We start from the raw sequence: 18,476 nt of genomic DNA, 5'->3' as shown, positions 1-18,476 counted from the left end.
TCACTCCCGAGAAGCTTGGGGGGCCCTGCCGTGCCCCCGAGCCGGCATCCCCGAGCGGCCGGGGCAGCTTCCAGCCTTCGGCACGGCGCAGCCCCGACTCTCGGCGCTCCTGGCATCTCTGAGCCCAGAACTGTAGAAACTCATTATTGCCAAACACATGCAGGTTTCTTTGACTATTTCTCACACTTTTTCACTCCCGAGAAGCTTCTGGGGCCCTGCCGTGCCCCCGAGCCGGCATCCCCGAGCGGCCGGGGCAGCTTCCAGCCTTCGGCACGGCGCAGCCCCGACTCTCGGCGCTCCTGGCATCTCTGAGCCCAGAACTGTAGAAACTCATTATTGCCAAACACATGCAGGTTTCTTTGACGTTATTTCTCACTTTTTATTTTATAATCAGTATTGGGAAAAAAAAAAATTGGCACATTACAATTTAAAGCAGATTGATACAGTGACAGCCCACGAACATCTGCAGAATAGTATAAAAGGAAGCTGCGTGATTGTTACTGTTTCAAGAGAAATTCAGCCTTCCTGAAACTTCTTTGATGCCAGAAACAAAACTTAGGCCATTTAAATATCTAGCGGCATTTTTTAAAAGTAGGACTATTAGTTGAAATAAGTTTCTTTACAAGCTTCATATCAGAATTCACAATACTGTTCAAAGTTAAATAGCATCCCATTTGTGTTAATACCATTTTTTGACACATTTAAAGCGCAGATAACAAACTCAATCAATTGCTTTGGCATTTGAAAAAAATAAAAGGTTTTGCTATGAGAACCGATGTTGTGTGGTATTTACTAGGGTGACCATGGATTCAAAAGCATCTGCAACAGCTCTTTCAAATTTCCCATTTACAACTGGGTATGTTTCTTTTCATTAAAAAATGCTACTTAGAAACTGCACAGTCAGGAGAAATCTTTGCAAACAGCAGACCTGGCTTCCCTAATAATTTACCACTGCTGCTGAAGACCCAGCGCAGAGAACCATGCCTGCCCAAATCTGCGTACGTACGAGTCTACGGAGGCAAGGGGTGCTGCGGTGGGTTTCAACAAACAGCAGGACAGAACTACAAAAGAAGCCAGAACTGGCATTGCAGCTCTCCGGAGCAACTGCTCAGTTTTGGGAGGAGCGGAGAGGCTCAGCCAGCAGCACCCGCGCTGCGGGGTGTGCGTTCATACCGGGGAAAGGTTGCGTTAAAAACACTTACTTGCCACTAAGGCTAAGAAGGCTAAATATTAAATTTTCATGATTATGTTAAAAGATTAGGAAAAGGGAAGAGCAGGAATCAAAGCACGTGCTGAAGAGATTTCTCCTAATTGTTACGGCCTCCAGCTCTCCGTTTTACCTCTGTTAGCCAATGAGCAGTTTTCATTTTCTACAAATAAAATGTCATAAAAGCACATTTGCAGCACTTAGTGCACATCACCCACCCTTCAGGCACGCCCCAAATCACGTGAAGACACTTCTGGCTTTGAAATATGGTCACTCTAGTAGTAGTACTAAAGAAAAACCATGAATGCAAGTTTTGCAATGGAAAATGTCACCACAACAGCAGTTGGGACTGGATGATAGAGATGCAGGAATGAGATCTACGCAGCTACTTAGCTCTTGGCTTCAGGTTTAAAAAACTCAGAGTTAACAAAGGAAAATCCTTCGAATTCTGACTGGTCAATGTTCCTGATGACTTCCTGGTCAGGAGGTGTTAAGACGGGTGGATGGCGAGTGAAAAACCGGTCGAAGTTTTCAGCATTGCGTCCACACTATGAGAGGGGAAGAAAAGAACGTATGGTGGGTGGAGAAAGAAGCGTGCGGGATGCGGCTGCAGCCACCCGCCCAGCCTTGCCGCGCGCCGCCACTTATCTCAGTGCAGCAATGGCAGAAAAGAAAAAGGTGCAAAATACGTATGAGCTTTGTTAGTCGCAAGGCGATGTTATCTCATGGCACAGCCAGAGACGGGCAAAACCCTCCGGCTGCGCCATGGCAAGTAATTGCAGGAGAGGAATGAGATGGGAGTGCAATTACTTGCTGTCATTCCCTGCCTACACACAGCACTGTACCTTCTCTCTGGCTACACACACCACACACACGGCAGCTTCTTCTGAAAGACCCCTGCGGCTTTACCCACTCGGCCATCCCTCCTTCCCCAGCAGCGGGAAGTTTTCATCATGCCTGGACTGCTTAGAGGATTCTCCTTGCTCCTGCCCAAGGAAAGGGCTTTTCACCTTCTGCAGAGCTCTTGTAAACTGCTGCTGGCCGAATGCTTAATGCAGGCAGTTGTGCCTGGGAATCTCCAGGGCTGCTCCGTCCCTTCCTGACGTGCCCGTCAGCCCCTGACGGTCCATGCCGGTGCACAGGGTTGGTACACCAGCACAGGTGCCACTGGGCTGAGGCAGGCGGGAGCTGGGGCACCGGGGTGCTCCTGGCCACCAGCTTTCTGCCGCATGGCAGCTGAGCTCTCCGCACGGCATCCCTACAGCTCTCCACTGCAACCGGGCAAGGCTGGCTATCCCTAAAACCCTGCTCACAGCGACGTTTTTCTCTCTTGCCCTGAAGGCAGCTAATGACAATCCCTACTTCAGGCGGGGCAGGAGTCCAAGAGCACCGGCGAACTCTCTGCAGCCAACAAAGCCAGACAAGAGAAGAAACCAAAAGCTCTGGAGTCCGGGTGACCACCACCCTGGCTGGCACGGCACTGCAGGGCAGGAAAACACGGGACCTGAAAAGCACCCAAGAGCACCAGACCCTCACCGGGGGTCGGTCAGCATCCATCGTTCCTGGGCTGCCGCGGAGCAGGAGCCCTGGGCAGCAGCTGAGGATCTGGCTGGCTGCGCTGCAGTCTCTGCAGCGAAAGGGGGAGGTCAGGAGCAGGGAGACATGCCAAATGCCTTATTTAATTTTCTTAGCAATCAAAACAAGGGTCCTGTAACTTCCCGTGCTGCAAGTCATGATTTAATATAATAATAATAGCAATAGCTAATAACAGGTGGATACCGGGTCACTGCAGCAGCTACAAATTGTGCTCAATTACTACCTATCACATGCATGTCACACCCCTATGAACTGCACTTAATGACTTCGCTCTAATGGTTGGCGAACTCTCCCTCCTATCGCAGCCGTCACACAACCGATGCTCTCCTGGCCCTGTTTTCTCAGAAGAGATACAGAAGCCAGCGCCTCTCAGTCCCTTCATTCCCTCCTTCCATTTCCCCATGGAGAACATACACTTCAAGTGCTGGGACAATTTTTTCTGGCATTTAACTTTCATTTACTAAGGAAAGATTTACATTTTTAATAAACGTCAGACTAAATATAATAAAATATTAAAGACAAATACATGTAAACGTCAACATTTGCCAGTTCCTTCCTCTGCCACGAAGGTTTCAGGGAAGACAACGTGAACATCCGTCAGCCTCCAATGGCATGTTCCCTTGGCAGCTCTTACATGTTCTTAGAGCGCCAAGTGAGACACTTCTTATCCCCAAGTCTCTACAAAAAGTTCAATGGGTAACGTTTGAGTTGATTTAACTCTAGCTACAGCCGTGCTGAACGCCAGCCCATCCAGCCTCTGAGCCCATCCTTCCACACCACTGTACCTCTCGTATTTTGTAAGGCCATGTCTTAACCTACAGCACATTTCTAGTCGAGATTCGTTAAGCTTCTGCTCCCAAACACATCTCCTGTCCATGACCATGAGCCTACCATGGTTTCTAACTCCGCACTCAAACTTACTCAGAGACTTTGGAGGCACTTTTTCCCTCCTGCATCTCTTCTGGGCTGCCGTGGTCACAGGCGCTGCAGCATCAGCCACGGTAAACACAGCTCTTGCCTCTGTCCCCACGGCTGAGCCCAGGCAAGAGCAGATGCTGCTCTTGGTGTGGCAGCTGCAATGTGGTTTGCTCTTTTTCAAGTATTTGGATGGAAAAATGAGTTGGTGCTGCCCAGAGGAGGAGTTAGGCAAAAAAAACCCCCAAACAAACAAAAGGAAAAAAAAAAAAATCCAAACGAAGACAAGCAAAATCCTCCCAAACCAAACATGCAAACACAGTGCAAACCAGTTCACCAGAAGGGTACTGAAGATGAGGGCTTCCCAAAATGAGCTTGAGAAGCCTTTTCGTGCAGCCTGTGAAGAGCACTGCGTTGGTGGGGGAAAACCTGCTCCAGCCGCCGTGGTTCCAGCACGATGCCGTCTGCATCATGGCCCTCCAGGAACAACTTTTTGGAAATCCCTGATTTAAAGCACAGAGACCCAAATGGAAAATGACCTCTCCAAAGAAAGGGTAAGGGTCCCTGCACCAGAAAACATAGAGCCCAGGACAAATTAACAACAGAAACCCAGTAAGGAGATGGAGAATGAAGATACATGCACAGCGAGCAGACTGGCAGACACAGGGCTCGTTAGCTGTTCTTTATAAAAAGCCCAAGTTCTTGTACCTTGCCAATCCCTGACTGCTGTACGGACCTCATCCCGAGGCAATTCTCCGCCATCTTTTCTTCTCTCCGAGCACCTTATTCCTGAGAGCAGCAGGCGGGTGCAAACTAACGGGGATGTGCCCATCTCCTGGGCAGGTGGAGTCTCTGCATCACATGAAGTGGCCAAAGAGGGACCTTCTGGTTACCTTCCCCTCTTGGTTACTCCAGCTATACCTGCGCTCCCCTCTGCAGCTCATGTCTGATCCCAGCCCGTTGTCCCTGCTGAGGCCGGGCGCAGTTGGAAAGCAGCACCCCAGCCGTGCTCGGGGACAGAGGCGAGGGCAGCACAAGCCCCGAGAGCCTCCCCTGGGGAAGCGCTCCTGGGGGCTGCTTAGACCAGGCACTGTATGGCCAGAGGGCTCAAAGGCCGACAAATACCCTCTCTAGAGCAGCAGGACAGCAGCGAGGTTCACAGATGTCCAGAAACGAGTAGCGAGGTTATCTGCTGATGAGCTGACAATTCCCACCGTAAGGAATTTCAAGAGGAGCTGTCACGGCTCCAGTTTTTTGGGAAGAGCTGGTCGCTGCTCCAGACCATGCAATCAAGTACAGCTTTAAAGTCTTGCAAAAGTATGTTTTAGATGTTTGACAAGGCAGCATCAGCCAAATGCCTTCCTGAAAGCCATCGTATTAACATCAAAATAGAAAATGAATTCCCAAAATTGAAGTTGCCAGTTCCACAAAGCCTGGAAGCTAAAGTTATGAAACAAAGAGACAGGGGCTTTTCTAGGCCACCTTGTCACTAGTCAGCACCGAGATAAAACGAACTATGAGCAAGATTACGGGGAAAGTCTGCAGTGCTTAAGGTTATCAATGCAGTAACACATAACATAGCAGGGTTTACCTACTAATAAGCTGCTCACCTGCAGATTCTATCAACTCCCAATACTCAGTGAAAGCTTTACAGTGCTTTGAAAATATAGCTGTCATTGCCTATTAGCTTCATGAGATCTTGGTAGAGACATGCAAGGCACTTCATGTGAAATGTCTGACAGCACTAGCCGCCTTTTTGCTATAAAGAAATGTGCTGTCTTAAAAAAAATAAATAATCAAACAAAAGCAACCCCATCATTAAGATTTAAAAACTAATCCTTGTGAAATGCTTCCAGTTATTGGGATAGAAGGTACAAATATATTTTTAATATGTATATTGGCAAGCAATAATTCTCACTGTAATGCAATAAGGCAAGAATATGTGGGTGGAAAATTTTAAAAGCTGCATCTGTCCATAGTATTCCATGTCCAGCTTTGTGAAGTTCGCTTTTATTCCTGTGGACTTTCTGTTCAGATGCATAAGAACTTGGCCTGGTCAGCAAACCAAACCACATATCCTCCTCTTTGGGAGCTTTCACATGGATAAAATACATACTTTAAGGCTGGAAGTTGTCTTTGGGCTTACAGAAGCCAGATCCAAGCCCAAACCCAAGGTCTAAAGGCTGTGACCATGCACCTGTGCTGTCCTGCACGCCACGTCCTGAGCACCCCCATGATGCCACAGACGGCCACTTGGCTCTTGGGAACGTGGCCGGTTTTATTCCAGCGGCCAAGGCCCAGCACTGCTGGAGTTTCAGACGCAAGGTCTGGCCCACGTGCGTGATAAGAGAGAGCAAGAAGGATCCATGCTGCTCCAGACGGCAAACAATCGCCATCTGCGGGAGCACCATCTTTAAAGCTTCCGAAATGAAGTTCCTCTTTAAGGGACGGGAGACATGCTGTATGAATTTGTACATTTATCTAAAGCCACACTGTGAAAAATATGCCTCATTTTAGTACTATATTAATGTACAGGCATCACTCCATCCTGAATGGAGAAAGGGGGAGGGTGGGAATTGATCTTACATAAATCCCCAATGTGTCCTGTCTAATATTTATAGCCAGCACAGAATGACTTTTTTTTCCAAGCTGCAGAAATAAAACTGTCAGTTTGGAAGACAGCCTTTTTATTTTACCAGTTTCTAGCTTGATTTCAAATAGAGACAAAAGGCATAATAAAATATTTTCCATTGATCCCCGAGACGCAATCAAAGATCATAAAAAGCCAAGGATGGCTGTTCTCCTGCTGTGACGAAGCCCTCACTCCCAGCGCCGAGGAGAAGCAGTGGGCTGAACACACCCTCGATTTCCCAGTTTTTTGGCCCAAACCAGTGGTACAGCCCCAATCCCGCCGGCCTTGCAGACATCTCTTGGGCAAGTCTGGCCTTCCTGATGCTGCTCCGGGTTAGAAACCTGGCTCCTTGCCACCCGAGGGAGGATCAGGGCTCTCAGACACTTCTGGCAATAGATGCATCATGTTTGGGGGAATTTGGGTGACAGCAGGAACCTGGGGCCATGCCAAGGGCCCCTTTGCGCTGGTCAGGGGGAACGATGGTGCTTTTCATTCGTAAGTGTCTGGCTAACGATCCCGGACCCCAGCTCAGGATGCTCCAACGCACGTTCATCCTTGCTCCAGGCAAAGGCTGGGAGCATTCGCTGCGAGGGTTTTCCGATGTCGGACCCTGGCTTTCATCTCTCCCCTGTGAACAAAGCCAAATTTCTGCCTAATATACTGAAAATATTGGCTGAATAATCAGAGGGAAATATCAGAGAAAGCCTTTACAGGACCGTGAGGCTAGGAGAGCAAACCTTCTCTCGATTACGAGAGGCGATGTTTAACCTTAACGCATACGGCTGCCTCCCCACGGCATGCTCCTGCCCACTCTTGGCCCCCTCAATCCTTAAATCTCATCTAATTAGAAAATTACTTATGGAAACATCTGAACTCACCTCGTAAAGACTGAAAATAAGGCTACAAAAATACACATGCAGGGGAACCGGAGTTTTTACAAATCTGGGTCTATAAATAGCATTTCAATATTAATTAATTCAATGCAGTCAGAGGAAAATTAATTTATGCAATTAAAAATTATTAGATTAAAAGCCATTTTTTAAAACCGCTGTCCTGTTGTGAGTAATCCTGTGCTCTGCTGTGTGATTTCAATGCTTTCAAAATGAGGAGACTTTTCAAATCACTAGGCTTTATGTAAAGTAAAGGAGTAATTAGATACCAAAAACAATAATTATCTCAATGAGAGACAGAGAAAGCAGGCAAGTGTAAATACACTTCCCAGGGTAAATGCAGACCCGTGAAAGGAATTGTTATGCACAAGCCAAACCACGGAGCAGCCGAGCACAGCTCCATGTCAAAACCGCCGAGTTTCTGCACACCAAAGACAACCCAGACCCTGATCTGTCTCGTTACCGTCTCTGTGATAAAGGTTAATCAAGCACAAAGCACGAAGCAACACATGAGCTTTTGGGAATTTGTTTTCAGCTCCGGGTACGTAACACCCAAGCCAGGCAGAGGCCTGGTGTCCATTTTCCTGTTGGTGTAAAACGATGCAGAAATCTGGGAAGTGATGTGAAGCCCTTCCTTCCCGGCAAGCAGGCGCTGGGAAGGCAAGGAGAGCCCTCACTCGTACCCATGCTCACGACCTGCAGAGATGTTGCAAAATCATAGAAATGTGGCCCAAAAAAAAAAAAAAAGCGGGTGCAGAAGAGAGAACTAGCAAAGATGCTTCTGCGGAGACCGGGTGCAGAGAGGGGACCACCCCAGCGGGGAGAGGTGCAGAGGCAGCACGTGAGCTGCCCACCCAGCTGCTCTGGAACAGGACCTTCCCCGCTGCCTCCATTTCACCTCCTGCACCGTCTGGCCACAGCACTCACATATGCAAGAAGAGGTTTTGTGCTACTTGAGCAATAAGCAAACATGAATTAATGATACCTTCTGATAAGCAGAATTTGTTGACATGATGCTAAAGACAATTTGGACCGGGCTCTGCTCACCCCGGACTTGCGTTCACGGGGCTGAAGCGCTCGGGCACTACGCGGTGCTGGAGCACAGGAAGGCTGTGGGCGTTTGTGGGCAGATACCAAGCCCACATCTGCGTATTATTCCGTATTTTGAAACTTGGTCTTGCACACAATCTCTGTAACCTTATCTTTATAGAAGCTAATTTGAAAAAAAAAAAAAAAATCTGAAAAAATAGACTTAAGCCAAGGTAAAAAGCCAGGCTAGCACAAATCCCCCGCTCCAGCAGGCGCTCGAGCCCTGCATGAATGGCTGAAGGTCAGAAGCAATAAGTAACGTCTTTCCTCGTGACCCACACAAATACATTGTGAAGGTGCCCAAACCCGGATTTTCATTTCTGTGCTGCTCTGATCTGCGCTCACAGCTGGCATGAAAAGAGTAGCATTTTCCAGCACAGACGCACTGCTGTTGAAATATCAGCTATCAGCAGGTACCTGAGTTGTCTTAATCCTACCTAAATCCTAAATCAACTGTGCCTACCTTTCTATTAATCTTCCTGTCCTATCAAATGGTGAATTTTCCCCCCAGCACCAGCCATTAGGTGAGACGCGACAGACGGCAGCTTACCGTCCCCCCTCCAAGGTTCAGCATCAAAAGGATTTTCAAAGGAATAAGACATTTAAAGCAGGTCAAAAATTGCACATTTTAAAACAGTAAGAAAGCACTTTTGACAGAATTCAATTGTTTTTAACTGTAAATCACCAAACAATAATGCTACACCACAACCCATGGCAAAGAGCATCACTGGGGATCTGCTCAGGAAGAAAGGGCAGATGTAGAGGAGGGACGCTGAAACGGGCTCTTGCAGAATAAGACCCTCGAAGCCCCGGTGCCTGCTCAGCCCTCCCGACGGGTTCGGGGTGCGGAGCAGTGTCCCCCCCCACAGCTGGAGCTCACAGGCCGCCCGCCTCGTCTCTCAGCACCCTTTGCACAAAGGTCGGATCCCACCCTAAGCCAACAAATCATGGTGTATACAAACAGCCCCAAACACTTTCGCACTATTATACTTTAATATCATTTATACCATTACTTCCCAGTAACGCCTTTCCTACGCGGTCTAATGGCTTGAAGATGCCATTCCTTCCGAGGGAAAGGAAAGCAGGCAGCAATTCAGACCTCTGTGCTAACCATCACCAGCGGCTTACCAGCAACCTGGGTCTCCACATTTCTGAGACAGGCAAGGAGAACTAACCATCACCAGCGGCTTACCAGCAACCTCCACATTTCTGAGACAGGCAAGGAGAATGGGACATTTTTCTCTTTGCTGATGCAGAGGGCAGCCCAAGACTGCACTGCACAGAAGCAGCTCTCAGCCGTGGAAGCAAAAGGCTCTGAGGACAGTACCCCATATAGTTTCCTGCAAAGGCAGCGCTGCACAGGAGTTAACTTTGTAAAATCATTTGCCTGGAATTAAAATACGCGGCGCCAAGCGCACGCAGGGCATCGCTGGCAGACCTGGGGCAAGGAGCAGACCTCCCAGTCGGCAGCCGCTCCCCCATCAATACTGCATGCCAGCAGGGAGACAAGGCTGCAGAGGCTCCTGCCAGGCCCAGCTAATGGGTGGTTTATTCATATTTGATCAGTCAAGCAAGGAGCTGTAGAAGGGAAAAGGCTGCTAGAGCAGAGAGGCATTTAGAGGGAGGAGAGCTAAAGGAGCCGAGCACCCTGCACCAAATGGACTTCCACTCCATGTTTTCCCTGAAAGCGGAGTTTTTCCAAGCACTGAAGGGGTTCCTTCAAAAGAACAGGTTTAATGTAAAGCAGAGGAAAAGCAGATGTGTCCAAGGTTATTAAGGGCAACAGGGCAGAGGAAGGCTCAGTTAAATACATGGAGCATCTCTGGACTCCGAGTTGTGATCCAGGATGATGGATTAAAAGAGCATGCAATGTTCCCACCTTGATCACTGGGTATAAATATCAGTCCGTATCAGCCACGTAAATCAGATTTAACATTGGATTCACAGTTTTCTGCAAAACACCAGTGCCCAACTAGGGCACAGCAGCTAACAGGCATGCAGGAGGTGGAAACATATGAATAAGCCCATGCCTTAAGGACCTGGACCACCGCAGGGAGACTCAGACATAGCTGTGACCCTGCCAGTCCCAACAGTGGCAAAGAGAAATGGAGAAATCCAGGGAGATACGTCCCTGTCCCCGAGTCTACGTGGTCACTGCTGCCTGTGCATCCTCTCTTGGGAAGGGCAGAGAGACCACAGGCAGAGAGATGCAGCAAACCAACGTGCTCGGGGTCATACACTGAAGCCCGAGCACCGTGACCTGCAGGCTCGTGCCCTCACGCTGCTTCACCAGGAACCCCGTATGCAGCAGGCACTGAAACCCACTTTGTGGCTCAGACTGCACCCCGGCACTGGCACAGGCATTACATGGACAGATGTCACTGCAAAGATGGCTGGACCAAGAAGTAGTCAAGTAGTCTGTCTTTTTTGACAAGTAGCTTTCAGATTACTCATGCCTCCACCTCAGTTTCACTGCTGGCAGCTTATCTCCCCCTACAGCCTCGTGCTCCCAGCACACACAGCATCTCTCTCACTAGTAGGACCCATCTTAAAGCAAGGCAGAGACGAGAGAGAGCAGCCAGGTTCTCCTCCTTGCAGAACTCCTCTCCACCCACGTCAGCGCCCGCACGCGAGCCAGGCTCCAGCCTTCCACCGCTTTACCTTGGAGAGAAACTGTTGACTGAAATACAGCTCCATTGCCAATTCAGACAGACTACGGTGCTGAGCTAGATGTTGAAATAAAGTTTAGATTAAAAAAAAAAAAAGTGATCTGTTCAGCTTAAGAAGAAGGGAGGAAAAAAAACAACAGAAAGACTGACCCCTGGGATAACAGACAGACAGTATTGCAACGCAATTAAATCCGTGAGCTAAATGCGTGGTGTTTCTACCCCTGCAAATCAGAGCGAGACAAGCCGTCCGAGAGTTATCCTTTCACAGCAGTGGTTTGACACGTGCCAGATCTGAGGAGACGCCATCCTCTAAGCAGACAGAGAAATGGTACCTCCACGCTGCGGGCAGGACGAGCAGCGCCCGCACGTATGCCTGTGCGTGTGCACCCACGAGCACAAGTGGGAGAGACTGTGCAAGAGAGAACCGGCGTGTGGGAGAGTGGGAGGGGAGAAACACGCTTAACGCAGCCACACTTACAGCCTTTGGCTTGAAGGGAGGCTGGATCTCCTTGCGCTCCAGCTTGTCCCAGTCGATGTAGCGGAAGAACGCGTGCTCCTTGATGTCCCGCTCCCCTTCTGGGCCACATCCCAGTCGCTTGGCAGGGTGCTTGGTCATCAGCTTGGGGAGAGGAAGAGAAGAAACAGTCACTCACAGAGTGGCCAACTGCTTCACAAAGTGTCCACTTTGAGAAGTCCCCAGGGTGCTGCGATGCCCGGCTGGGCAGCCTGCACCACGCGGCCGCTGCCCCAGGATGCCCCACATCTGTGCCCGGACCCCAAGAGGGGCTCCCACCTCCTCTCCCAGCTTTTGGTGCTTGAAGCAAAGGACAGAGGGAGAAGCAGGAGCAGCTCCAGGGATGGGGAAGGTTGACAATGGCTTACGACAGTGGACTAAGCAGATCGCAGGTACATGAGCACTGGGTGGGATGAGCACATCCCCTTTTCCTCTGGGAATGAAATTGGGTCACCAAGAAATAATGTCAGGGTGCTGGTAGAGCTCCCCGCACCACTGCAGTCTCACCAGCCTGCTACAATGGGGGGAGCAGGATGTGTGCAAAGCTGCTTAGCAGTCCCTTTGCTTGGTACAAACTTCTCAGCATCTGCATAACTAATTTTAAAGGCCACTGTCCATTTAAGATGAACAATCTGCCCTCAGAAACTTTCATTAGCTCTAGAAGCAGAACCCCCACTTCTCTGGAGCCACGGCGGCACAGACAAGAGGCATATTTCCAACGAAAGAGTCAGTTTGGAGAAAAAAAAAACGCAAACAGTCCATTAATGTTGTTTATCATCTAAACTTCTCCCCTTCACTGGCTCAATAAGAAAAGTGAAATGGGCCACGGGAATTAAGGGCGGCTGTACAAACATTAATATCCTGGGGGCATTGTTTGAGCTGTGTTCAGAGATCTGATGGAGATTCCAGAGATTTGTAAGACGTTGATAAGCAGGGAGAATATGAGCCGTACACCTGCAACAAAAGGACTACTTTATTAAAAGCAGGACAGTTAAAACTGATCCCAGAGCTGTGCAGAGGTTGCAGCAAGCCTGACTCCATCTCTTGGGGCCGTGGGTCTGCAAAAGACCCCCGCTGCCCTCCCACGAGCCCCCGGGAGGGACAGGGCACCCGCAGCTCTGCAGGGAGGCACTCATGCTCCCGGAGAGCCGAGAAACCTCCTGTCGTGGTTTCTGTTGAGACTGACCCACCCCCGAAAGAAAAGGTTTTTTATAAGCAAGCATCTTCTGACAAAAATAAACACATCAGCCCAAGCACCCCGGGTGGCAGGCAGCCCGCCGTGCCACAGGGAGCTAATTAGCCCCTGCCAGGTCCCGCATCCAGGCAGAGCTCCTCTCCCCTAAGGTGTAAGTGTTTTGACACAAGTCAGCCCTGCCATCCATGATTGCACAAAACAAACTTGCTCAGGGAAGCTGATCTTTAAAAGTAATGCTACAACAGGGAGCTGAAAGCAAGGAAAAGCCTGCAAAAAAACCCCAAACCCTAAAAGAAAAAAAAAAACCCAGCAAATGTGAAGTAAGAGTGGAGCTGCTAACCACTCTGCTAGCAAATGGCCCTACATCCACGCCCAGCCAGCTGCGAAGGCAACCTGCAGCTGAAAGACTGATGGAGCGGGGCTTCCTTGAGCCAGCATCACCCCCTGGAAAGTCCATCTGCAAACAGCAAGGGCCCACCAGGCTTCGCAAGCTGGACAAAGTGATTTTCCAGATGGTGAGGCCTGCCTCTCCTCCGGGCAAGGATGTGACTGGCATCAGCATCAGTCTTGCAGAGCCCATTCCCATGCAAGGAGACACGCTGGAGCCGCTGCCGGTGGGCTGGAGAGGGAGGGCCATGGGGGTGCGAGGTGGCAGCAAAAACAAAAGCAAGATTTTTTTCTAACTCATTTTACTTTTTTTTGTAAATAATACAGTTTCCCTTGGTATTGCAGCATGCAGACTTTTATTAAAAAAAAAAACAAAACAAACAACCCAAAAACCCCACAAATCCCAGTGTAAGAAGCCTGGCAAGGTGGAAGACGTTACATGTCTTGGTCTCTTGAATGAGCACGGCAGCAGCACGGACAAGCAGGTGGGGCTGGATCCAGCACCGCTGTCCCCTGCCAGGAGAGGGGAGCAGTGCCACCCTGGCGCTGCCGTGGGCAGGGCACTGCCGGCAGCGCGTGGTGGCCCTGGTGCCACCGGGCACTGCCGGCAGCGCGTGGGCAGGTGGCCCTGGCAGGCAGGGAGCCCCACCGCAGGCTTATGGTCCTCCCACTGCCAAGACAGCACAGCGAGGCGGGCGACCTGCCAGCCCCTCGGTGCCGCTGGGCAGCTTTCACATCACCCTCGGCACACGGACAGGCGTCTGTCCGCTCCGGCTGCGGTCCGTCCGCCCCGGCAGCAGGCAGGGCGAAGCTGTGCCCCCATTGAACCTCACCGTCCCAGGGCTTTCACTACGTCCACTTCAAGCTGACTTGGGTTCAGCTAAACAAGAGGATCTCTGCATCTCCTTGGCAGGCTCCGGACAGCATCCTGACAATTCAATCAGGTCCCGCTTAAGCTGTGCTAAAGCAGGAGAATAAAAAGCATCCTGTGACTCAATAAGGTTTTCCTAAAGCAAGTCCCCGACAACAATGTGAGAGCCTGAAATGTGCTAATAAACTGATTTAGTGATTTGGCTGTCGCATCAAATAGCTTAGTTTGCTTTCAGCAAACATGAAAAGAAATCTGTTTGTGAGTCTTTTCTGTTAAGTGCTGATCCTGAACACACTGACACACCTCTAGCTTTTACTGCCAGAGATCATTTGGGGCAAGGAGGGAAAGCAGGTCTGTGTCTGCAGGATCTGTGCCTCCGTTGACACTAAAGCTCACAGATGCCTGTGCATAAAATTCAGCTGTGAAAGCATCTGACTGAGAGCTGGACTGATGTGTGGTCACTCATCTGCAAAGGAGGTGTTAGCAAGGGGGTAGGCTGCAGCCCCGCGGAGGCTTTGAAGGTCGGCGGTGCCAGTGAGCGGGCAGCTCGCTGCCCCATCCCCACGTGCCCCAGTTCGCTTCTTGGCTCCGGCTCCCTCCCAGAGGCCAGCAACGCTGCCGAGGCTGCGCCGTGCCGGGGCTCCCCCCGAGCAGACCCTCCCCTGCGGGAGAGTCTGATTCCCCCACGTGCACCCAGTGAAAACGTCTATAACACTGCTCGCATCTGCTGAACCTCAGCCACCACGCTGCCCTGCAGACACTTCCTACACACCCCCCACTAAATCCAGTCTAAGCTCTTTTACTAATTAGCTTTTCCAGCCAGAGCCCAGGTTCGTACCTGCTGGAAGCTGTTTTACACACACCCGCCCCGCAAATTGAAGTGTCGTGGTTAAACCCTCCGCTTCCTCAGCGTAACACAAATCCACACCAAATTCAGAGCAGCTCAGCCGACTAATGAATCATAAAAGATTTTCTGCTTCATGTACCTGCCTGTAAAGCTGAACAGAGTTGTGCTACAGTGCAGTTATTCAGTATTTTCAATATACGCATCCAGAAATTAAATTTTCTTATTTTCCTATTGTGCTTTTATGCATGTAGCATGAAGGCACCACCTGTTATTGATATATAGGACCCCATAAACATGCAGATTGATTCTCCTGGCTTACATAGGACAATCATTTAGCTTTGTTTGTATTAAACAGGAACAAGTTGATTTAATCCCCATACTAATGCAGTGAAAACCCTTCAGCCTTCTGCAGATAAGGAAGGGTGCTTTAGACCAAATCACCTGTAATGGCACGTCTGATGTTTGGAGCTCAGATACAGGAAAGTCCAAGTCTGGACTCAACTGCTTTGCTAAACTGCAGCTTTGTTTTTCGTCCCTGGAAGGCAAGCGGATGCTGCGTGTTCGTGGACTTCATTTAACAGCGGCACATTTTGCACCAAGAGGCAAATCTGATCCAGATGATCTTTGTCCACGTTTGACGAGACCACACGGCTTACAGGCAGCAGCCACCGCCAGGACCTTCCCATCAGGGCACTGATCCCCCCCGCCGTCCCGGCACACAGCCTGGGTACGCTTCTGTGCGGCACAGCCGTGCCACCGCAGCAGCACATCCCGGCCCCATCCCAACCGCAGGCCGGCACTTCAGCCGGAGTCAGAGGCAGCAAACCCCTCTGCAGTCAGGAGTGCTCGCCATGCGCCGCCCCAAAACGCTCCCACCTTCCAGCTGCCTTTTGCATACCCACGGCCACCAAGACAGGGGCACACCCGCACCTCCGAGAGGGCTGCAGCGCGGCACCAAGCAGCTATTATGTGCTTTTCCCAGGCAGCACCGCCAGTGGAAATACCACTCAAAATACCTGTAAACTTTACTGTGGAAAACATGCCATTTTACGCCTTTGCTACCAGGCAGAGATTAAAGAGGGAGCTTATATTCGCAGGCAATCTGTTCACCTGGAAAGGGCTGCTTTGCTCAGGCACAGTCAAACCCCTCCATATGGGACGGAAGATGGCTGATGGTTTGTGCCAGTGGCCGTGTGCACGCACACGCACGCCGCTCCACGGGTCTGAAATGGGAGCCTGGCTCCCGATAACCAAACCAGAGCTCAAGAGAGCAAAGCTAAGCTACCTGCACGACAGAAACAGCAGCTCCGACATCATCCTTCGAAAAAAAATCCAAGTTGACAGCAGAGGAGGGAAATGCTCCATTTGATCTGCTAATTGATGCTGACTGTTGAGTCAAGGAGCTGTGTTCTGGTTAACTCTCCATTTTGCTTCCCAGCCAACTATCTCTGATTAATGCTTGTTTCTTGGCTCGGGCCGATACAAGGCTTTCAGGATCAAATGCTTTTCATCTCCGAGCTGTGCAACAGTAGGTGATGACTGGCACCGGCATGCCGGAGTGCAACTGCGTGGGAACAACAAAATTGTTTTGGAGAGCATGGCAGTGAAATACCAAACCCTTCACGTTTAGGAGTAGAGGCTTCTCCAATTGCTTGTTCTCTGGACTGATGTAAGGCTGGTTTTGTGCCCTCCTGGAAGACCCACCACGTACCAACACAAAGAGCATGGCTCCAGTGCCTCCATGGTTAATTGAGACATATTTTACTGTATTCCAGGGGAAAATGTAAATACTTTGTTTCCAGCTTACTGACGGTTCGTAAATACCACACATATTTTTAATTAAACTTTCTGGTCTAGCAGTTTGGTGGCAGCAAAGAATATCAGGAGCTTTTGTGCACTTCTCTGAAACAACAGCTGTACAAAGGGAACCACCACTTCGCTGCAAAAAAACCCCAAGAATTTATAAAGAACCAAGCTCTCCACGCATGGCTAAATGTCCTCCCATGCAGCCTCACATTTCCAAAAGTGAGAAAAGCCATTACAGCTACACCCAGCAGACGTTTCAGTCATGGTCTCTTCTCATCTATTTACAGCATTCACATTTTGACTGATGCAACAGCAGACAAAGCCGACAGCGAGATTCGTCCCTGTTCCAGCCTCCACTCCCTCGCAAGTGCCGTTCCCTCGGGCACCCGTGGGGATAACTGTGTTCAGCATCACAAAGCATCTTCCCTCCCTCCTGCCCGGCCAGGCACACAGTGGACTTTCCCCTTATGCCCCAACCAACAACAGCAAGAGGAATGAGAGAGGGTGAGAAAGTTGGTGGAAACTCCCGCTTCGATCACCGGTGTGGTTTCTGAATTAAGGACTCAGTCTTACTACATTCTGCTGAAGGTGGGTGCCAGGCGGCCCGGACAGCATCCCCTCTCTGTGCCCCGCTCCAGGTGGGGAACACCTGCAGCAGCTTTTCCCCACGGGACAAGCGAATACTGCTCTTTTAACACCAGCTCTGAATCCTGGCAACACTGGAAAGAGGCTTTGAAATGCCGCAGTGGGAGCGTTAAGCACAAGATGTGTCATTTGTAGATAGAAACACTATTTTGAGATATAGAACATTCAGATATTTTAAATATTAACTATTAAAAGCAAACACTTTTTAAGTTCCTACACAAACACATATTTATAGCACTGTTTGACACTGGCTGGCTGAGACGAGGCTCAGTCCCAAGCAATAACCATATGCATAGCATCAGGACCCAGCCAGCCTTTATTCATCACAATCCAAATTAATTCAGACTGCATTTAAGTCTTGCCTAGGCCCAGCCCCTAGAGAGCTCCGGACGCTGGACAATGCAGAGCTTCACTGCAATTTAAGAGATACGATAATGAAAATACTGCTCTGACCCAACAGAGACCCACACCAGCACTGAACTTCAGGTGCCCCTAAAGGGCGACTCATCGTAGCTAAATGGAAACCTCTGCAGGATGAAGGCTTTGTATCTGATCTTAGGAAAGCTATTTAGAAACGACATTCATTTTCTCTAGGCATCATTTTTCTTTTCAGGCAAAGATGCATAAAGCTTCCCTGTTGTCACCTAATGGGAGAGGGTCTCTGGGCAGATGCCCTCAACTCCCACATCCCATCCAACACTCCAATTTTCTCCTGACCTTCACCGGAGCAAAGACAGACCAGCCCTCAGGTCCTACCTGTGTTTCTGCTCAGTGTAGCGGAACGGCACAGAAAGGATCTACGTGTTATTTTTAATTGGTTTTAGTACATACGCATGAAGTAGCACAAGTTGTGGTTCTAGGAGCAGAGAGCACGGGCACCAGGACATGATCAAGTTTTGTCAGATTCCCCTTGCGCTGGGAGCCTGCAGCCCGGATGAGGGCGAGGAGGGCGTGCTGGTTTTGGCTGGGATAGAGTTAATTTTCTTCACAGCAGCTGGTATGGGGCTGTGTTTTGGATTGGTGCTGGAAACAGTCTTGATAACACAGGGATGTTTCCGTTATTGCTGAGCAGTGCTGACACAGAGTCAGGGCCTTTTCTGCTCCTCACCCCACCCCACCAGCGAGCAGGCTGGGGGGGCACAAGAAGTTGGGAGGGGACACGGCCGGGACAGCTGACCAACTGACCCCCAAGGGATATCCCACACCGTATGGC

At 49.9% G+C, this 18,476-nt stretch overlaps 1 protein-coding gene across 1 annotated transcript in view; it reads right to left on the bottom strand.

The window, feature by feature from the left end:
• Positions 1-18,476, bottom strand: part of PRKCB (protein kinase C beta) — an 88,428-nt gene that overhangs the window by 4,588 nt on the left and 65,364 nt on the right. The window contains exon 15 of the mRNA XM_009286624.1: positions 11,477-11,617. Within this exon, the coding sequence (XP_009284899.1) occupies positions 11,477-11,617 (141 nt within the window). The remainder of the gene's footprint in view (positions 1-11,476; positions 11,618-18,476) is intronic.

This window comes from Aptenodytes forsteri, unplaced genomic scaffold (assembly GCF_000699145.1).
Source record: "Aptenodytes forsteri isolate BGI_AS27 unplaced genomic scaffold, ASM69914v1 Scaffold55, whole genome shotgun sequence".
NCBI lineage: Eukaryota > Metazoa > Chordata > Aves > Sphenisciformes > Spheniscidae > Aptenodytes > Aptenodytes forsteri.
The sequence above is the reverse complement of the archived record's forward strand: the minus strand, read 5'-3'. Positions and strand labels throughout refer to the sequence as shown.